At 34.9% G+C, this 6155-nt stretch overlaps 3 protein-coding genes across 6 annotated transcripts; all 3 read right to left on the minus strand.

The window, feature by feature from the left end:
• Window positions 1-587: 587 nt before the first annotated feature.
• LOC105456889 (methylenetetrahydrofolate reductase) lies at window positions 588-3130 on the minus strand. 3 transcript variants are annotated; one of them, XM_011701250.1, is made up of 5 exons: window positions 2854-3130; window positions 2284-2510; window positions 1408-1574; window positions 849-1171; window positions 588-758 (listed from the first exon to the last, which is right to left on the minus strand). In XM_011701250.1, exons 1-5 carry the CDS (start codon window positions 3060-3062, stop codon window positions 698-700), a joined length of 987 nt encoding a protein of 328 aa, XP_011699552.1. In that variant the 5' UTR covers window positions 3063-3130; the 3' UTR covers window positions 588-697. The 3 variants fall into 3 exon arrangements, with proteins under 3 accessions (XP_011699552.1, XP_011699554.1, XP_011699553.1); XM_011701252.1 differs by having other exon boundaries at window positions 2284-2499; window positions 2854-2954; XM_011701251.1 differs by having other exon boundaries at window positions 697-789.
• A 117-nt stretch (window positions 3131-3247) lies between these two features.
• Window positions 3248-4918, minus strand: LOC105456890 (phosphatidylinositol N-acetylglucosaminyltransferase subunit P). 2 transcript variants are annotated; one of them, XM_011701254.1, is made up of 2 exons: window positions 4639-4918; window positions 3248-3539 (listed from the first exon to the last, which is right to left on the minus strand). In XM_011701254.1, exons 1-2 carry the CDS (start codon window positions 4895-4897, stop codon window positions 3436-3438), a joined length of 363 nt encoding a protein of 120 aa, XP_011699556.1. In that variant the 5' UTR covers window positions 4898-4918; the 3' UTR covers window positions 3248-3435. The 2 variants fall into 2 exon arrangements, with proteins under 2 accessions (XP_011699556.1, XP_011699555.1); XM_011701253.1 differs by lacking the exon at window positions 3248-3539 and having other exon boundaries at window positions 4075-4918.
• A 30-nt stretch (window positions 4919-4948) lies between these two features.
• Window positions 4949-5528, minus strand: LOC105456891. The gene is made up of 3 exons (XM_011701255.1): window positions 5453-5528; window positions 5174-5302; window positions 4949-5102 (listed from the first exon to the last, which is right to left on the minus strand). Exons 1-3 carry the CDS (start codon window positions 5467-5469, stop codon window positions 4976-4978), a joined length of 273 nt encoding a protein of 90 aa, XP_011699557.1. The 5' UTR covers window positions 5470-5528; the 3' UTR covers window positions 4949-4975.
• Window positions 5529-6155: the final 627 nt, after the last annotated feature.

The following is a 6155-nucleotide window of genomic DNA, read 5'->3' on the forward strand; positions in this document are numbered from 1 at the left end:
CGTGTGCTCTTCCGATCTTTAAAAAACATTAAAAAAATATTGTGTGCTGATTGGGGAAGTGAGAATTATTTATTATTAAATAAACTGTTTTAGGAAACGCAATATATTCTAACAACTAGTGTAAAGATTAAGATTTAATGTTTATATTAAGTATTTTTAAAGAATTTTGATTATTAATAATTGTCAATTAGAGCCATATACATTTTATTTGAAAAATACATTAATTCTGTTTTATTTATTCTTCTATGCTTTTTATTTTTTTTGTATTTAACATTATCCAGCAATAAATATTTGTTATAAAATTTTAAAATTTTGAAAAGTGGTATCAATGTGTTGCAAATGTGATAGGTTTTACGAATATATATATATATATATATATATATACACGTGAAATTTTTCATTATTAAATTTTTCTATCTCTTGGGAAAGAAACCGAAAAAATTGAAAAAACCGGTTTTTTCCAGCCTTTAACATTATACCGATTAGTATATACATATAGTGTGGTTAGAATGTCTCCTTTTATAAATGTGCTGACACAATTAAATAATTGCAATAAATAATGAAATTATAATTAATAATATTTAAAATAAATACGATTGACTTTATTTCGTTTTGTACAAAAAATTAACTTTTTTTTCCTGTTTGACTCGTGGCTTTCTTGGGAAACGTGAATCCAAAACGCGGTTGATTTTGATCCCTATGGGGTTTCCTCTTTAAAAAATTCTATGCGTTTGCATATTTCCGCCACCAGTGATAATCTATAAATGTATAATACGCGGGAAAAATTATCTTTAAAAAGCATATTATTATTCTCTCGCTTAAATTAGCGCTCTGTTTAATGGTTTTACCTATTTAACGTGAAAAGATGAAAACCAGATGTGGCTCCGCTTCTAATCACGTCCGTAATTATTCGCGCTACCAGGTCGACTGAATATTTCCTCGCCGCTTGATCGTCGTCCCTCATTCGTACCAAATCGTCTTTAATTTCGACCGGCACGTCAAGTCCGCACATATTGGTCATTTTCTCCAGACACGCGTGATTCATCGGCGCGAGGATCCCGGGTAGGATCGGAACCCGAATCCCGATTTCCCGGCAATCTCTCACGAAGTCTATCAGGACTCGAGATTCGAAACATATTTGCGTTATGATAAAATCTGCGCCCGCCTCCACCTAAAATTATTTTACATTGGCCGGAGTGTTCGTATTTGGGCAATTATCACTCGCTGATCGCGCAAGATATAATAATTAAGGCTGCGTTCGCTTTATGGCGCTTATACACATTGCTTACAGCAACACTTTATTGTTGTTTATCAAATGTTAAATAAGGACAAATAATGCTTGTAAGCGCCAAACTGCGAACACAGTCATTAAATATAACTCATGTCATTATACATATATATATATACTTTTGCTTTCAGGTAATGCAAGTCCAACTCCTTGGTGGGCGATTCGGGATGAATTTGCGGATAACCCGCGACGCACACGCAGAACGTATCGCCGAACCGCTCTCTGATAAAAGCGACCAGATCTGCTGCGTGCTCGAAGTCACCGCTCTCACAGTCAGACAACGAATCTACAATACAATTCGGCCAAATGTATACATAATGTACCCATGCATACAGCACATAAACTTGCAGCAACATTGCAATAATGTTCCAGCAATATTGCAGCAACATTGCTGCAACGTTGTTGCAATATTGCTGGAACATTATTGCAATGTTACTGCAATATTGCTGCAATAATCTGTGCTGTATGGGACTTTCCCCGACAAAATACTCAAGCAGATTGATAGATAGGACCGGTTTTTATCGCACGAATTTAATTCTCCCGGTTCTGATAATAATCACATTCGCATACGATTCGAATTGCATTAATCGTGGTCGTTTAACGGTACACTACGACATATACGCGATCGTATCTCGAGCCTGCCGAAATGTTGGTATCTCAAAAGTTATAAGTTTATTTTTGAATTTCTGAGACATTTTAATATTCAGATGTGTTCGGAAGATTTAACTATTTAAAGGCAACTTTGATGAAATTCCAATTAACTTAGGCAATAATTAATTCAGGACTACCTACGGCAAAATTTCAAAATAATTTATTATTTCTGATCTAATTTTGTTTGTTTGTCAGAAAAATTAATTATTCTATATATATGTATACGTTAATAGAAAATTATAAGATATATATGTGATTATAAATAAATAAAACGTTCGCCAATTAAGATAATCGGAGCTTTGGTTGAAGGGTCTCTTAAAACTCCAGAAAGATCAATTTATTACCTCCTCGCAATGCAAATATATTAACTATTCCGAAGGCGAGGGCTTTTTTTAGGATGTGCATGACTTCATCACGCTTTAGACTTCTAGCCGCTAAGTGTAAGAGAGTATTGGGTGGAAAATTCTTCGCTAGATCCAACGGCAGATACCCATCGTTATCGGAAGTCGCTTCGTTGTGCCACGTTAACGCGTAAAAGAGGGGCGAATATTCTTCCATACCTACGAGGAGCCTATAATATCCATTATATATTTACTTACATTGCATATGTATATAATTATTTACATATATTTTTTCGTGCATTGATTTTTTTCTGTATCGTCTTCTCGAAAAAAAAAAAAAAAAAAAAAAGCAAAGACCGATATTAGTTTTAAGAAAATCGAGAGAGAGAGAGAGAGAGAGAGAGAGAGAGAGAGAATCATGCACAGTTAGTTATAACCTCAATAAAATACCAAAATATCGAATTCATATCGAAGTGTATCGAGAGAAAAAAAAACTTGCTCTTGTTATTATTCTAATTGAAAAATCATCGTGTTGTCGGTGCTGAAACGCGATATATTTTTCGCTGTACAGACCTTCGGTAAAACGCATTGGGTTTCCGCGTGGAAATGATTTCGAAGCTACAAAATATTTCGCTTTTGCGAATTTTATCTTTTAACAATAGCCGCAGATCAGCGATCTGGGGGGGATCCTCGGTATGAAAAACGCGCGTAGAAGAATCGTCCCTGCCGTCGTTCCCGTCACTTCTCTCGCACAGGTCCTTCTCGAGAATTAAGTTTCTCATTGTGGATTAGCGATAAATATTGATACTATCGTTCCGCGGCCCATACTAATGGCATTTGTGTCGAATTATATAATGTATGGCGTGGAGATATCTCGCGTACAGTGATGTATATATATAGTGAAAAATGTGTGCAATACTACATTATACAATAAATATAATTTGTCGGATTTTTACAAAAGTTACAATTTTTATAAAGTATTTTTACCTATTTTTATTATTTTTACATTATAAGGAAAGACGTCAATCTGCAGCTGATCGATCAATGTTGTACACATATATTGTACATTTATTAATAATAAATGCATAAAATACATATATATTCCTGATGTACATTTATTTGTAATTTTTATTTTAACATATCGTAGCGAGTCGTTTATTTTGAAAATGGTCCCATAACACAAGTTCCATTTTGAAACATTACACGGATTTTAACGAAGGGTAAACCGCTAATCAAAATCAAATGTACAGTCGTGGACACATCGGTTGCGACTTTTTTTTATATAGGTTTCCAATATATATTTAATATACATAATATATATTTTATAGATAACTAATATTTTGTAAATGCGAACCACGATGTACACTCGCTCACTAAAAGATTGCGACACTTTCTTTTTTATAGGTTTCAAAACGCACTAATATTTTGCAAATGCGGACCACGATTGGTGTTATACTCTTAGACTAAAGATAGTATATCGTGGTTTGCATTTGCAAAATATTAGTTATCTATAAAGTATATACGTACGTATATTAAATATAAATTAGAAACCTATAAAAAAAAAGTGTCGCAACCTTTTAGTGAGCGAGTGTACTTTAGTCTAGAGACAGTATAACACCAATCGTGGTCCGCATTTGCAAAATATTAGTGCGTTTTGAAACTTGTAAAAACGAAAATGTCGCAACCGATGTGTCCATGACTGTACACCATAATGCCTAGTAATGCTCAATTTCTGACCGACCGTAATGCCCCACGGATAACATCATAAGAACGCAATCTTATTATTTAGCGTAATTTACTTAACATTCACACTTTATTACATGTTGTAAATATATGTTTGACATAAAACAATTGTCGATTGTTTACAAATAAAACGTAATAGTAGGTCTGTTTTTTATAGTTGGCTACACTAGTTCAGAGTTTATCTTTCTTCTTCCAATGTAGAAAGAGAAAGATAAACTAGTGCAGTAGTTTGGCTATAAAAAATAGACCTCAGTAATGCTCAAGAAATGTCCAGTAATGCCTGTAGCAATGCCCTCAGCGGTTTACCCCTCGGATTTTAATTATGACGTAAACCTATGTAATATTTATTGACACAGAAAAAATTTCCAAAGGAAGTATGGATACTCTTACATCACGCTGAGAGATTCATGGTTCTTTGCAGCTACACCCGCCTCAATGTGAAGAAAATATGTTTAAAAAAAATTATAATTACTAGAATAAACAATCACGAGTTATCTCCTCTCAGATACAGTCTCCTGCAAACTTCTGTGATCGGTATGTCGGATACGGCCGGTATTCCACCCGGGGCGGTTTCGGTCCTCTGCAGAGCGTACTTATCCGTGATGGTGCGAATATCATCGATGTCCGGCGTTATCAGCATATTGATGGCCGGATAAATGAGGAACGCGAATGTAGCCAGAGCGGTCAGCGCCCATATGGGAATCGCGACCGCCCAATACTTGGAGGGCCAGTAAGTCAGGCCTAGATAATCGTGCAGCACCTCGTCCGGTATTATCGCCCATATCACGTACAACAGGAAGAGCATATTCGACCCGATATACATGGCGTATCCGTAGACGGCCCTGGGGCCGTAAGGCGCTGGAGTGTGTTCCATAGCGCGTCTATATTAAAAAAAAAACACACAGGCGAAATATGTACAATCGGGAGAAAATACAATCGACGAATTGTCGATTCAGTAATGACTGTATGTCGGCTCGGGTGGACCGAATTGCTCGATCGTTTCCGTGACTAGCAGTAGATTATCGAAGAAGGAGGTAAGCGCCACGCGCACCTTCCTCGCCTCCTTGCCGCTGAATGACCTGTAAAGAACGACGAACGTCAGCGGCGAAAAAACGACATGCAGAAAAATTTAATGCAATTTTGCGCTTACACGTCCAAAACGCTGTCGTTTAATGCGAGCCTCTTCGTGACTCCGCTGCTCGACGGCTCCTTGTCGACCCGGAGCGCTTGATACGCGACATCTGCTTCTCTAGCGCTTGGAAAAGGCACAGACAGTTCCCTGGTGTGATAACGTTAAGGTTTCAAAGGCAATGAATTGGACGGCAAGTATCTTGCACACAAATAATTTGTAAAACAAGAATCTTATATTACAAACGAGGATCTCTCAACAAATCTTACTACAAAGAAATAATTTGTAAAATAAGGATACACTCTGAGGTCACTCATGGCATTCTATGTTGATTCCAATTGTCTAAATTTAAATTCTCGTCACGTTGTTCTGTAATCATAAATTATAGTAATAAGAATATATATATGTTATATATGTGCAAATCAATATTAAGTAGGGCTGGTGATTTGCCTCGAAGGCTTCGACATTCGAACTTCGAAGCTTCAGCATTAAAATCTTCGAATTCTTTCGAAGTTTCGAAAAATACATTCATGCAAATAATAATTTATTCAAAAAATTTATAAATATTGTATTAAAAAGAATTAATATATATATGCTCAAAATATACGAAATTATTCCTAAAAAATTGGAAAGTATTATAACCTGAAATATTACAGATTGATAATTATTTGTGTTAAATGATTGTACAAGATTGAAGGCATGACAAATCAATAAAAAAATTGATAATTAAACTTGATACATATAATCAATAAAATAATTCAATTGCGAAGCTTCAAAGTTCAAGAATAAATTTATTTTTTTTTATTTTCGCAATTGGATTGTTTTATTATTATCTTTTCTTATTTACATATATGTATCAACTTTAATTATCAATTTGTAATATTTAAAGATCATGATCAATAAAACAACCCAATTGAGAAAATTAAAAAAAAATTTATCCTCAAACTTCAAAGCTTCGAAGTTGAGAATAAATTTGTTTTTTTTTATTTTCGCAATTGGATGG

The sequence above is a fragment of the Wasmannia auropunctata genome, unplaced genomic scaffold (genome assembly GCF_000956235.1).
Source record: "Wasmannia auropunctata unplaced genomic scaffold, wasmannia.A_1.0 LD335513.1, whole genome shotgun sequence".
In the NCBI taxonomy this organism is placed as follows: domain Eukaryota; kingdom Metazoa; phylum Arthropoda; class Insecta; order Hymenoptera; family Formicidae; genus Wasmannia; species Wasmannia auropunctata.

Excerpts from the sequence above, each read along its gene's own strand:
- LOC105456889 (XM_011701250.1), bottom strand. The coding sequence starts at position 3,062 with ATGAGAAACTTAATTCTCGAGAAGGACCTGTGCGAGAGAAGTGACGGG. Across the intron at positions 2,511-2,853 it reads CCCAATGCGTTTTACCGAAG|GCTCCTCGTAGGTATGGAAG; the intron begins GTCTGTACAGCG and ends TGGATATTATAG. Across the intron at positions 1,172-1,407 it reads TGCATTACCTGAAAGCAAAA|GTGGAGGCGGGCGCAGATTT; the intron begins GTATATATATAT and ends AAATAATTTTAG.
- LOC105456890 (XM_011701253.1), bottom strand. The coding sequence starts at position 4,897 with ATGGAACACACTCCAGCGCCTTACGGCCCCAGGGCCGTCTACGGATAC.
- LOC105456891 (XM_011701255.1), bottom strand. Across the intron at positions 5,103-5,173 it reads AACGACAGCGTTTTGGACGT|GTCATTCAGCGGCAAGGAGG; the intron begins GTAAGCGCAAAA and ends CGTTCTTTACAG.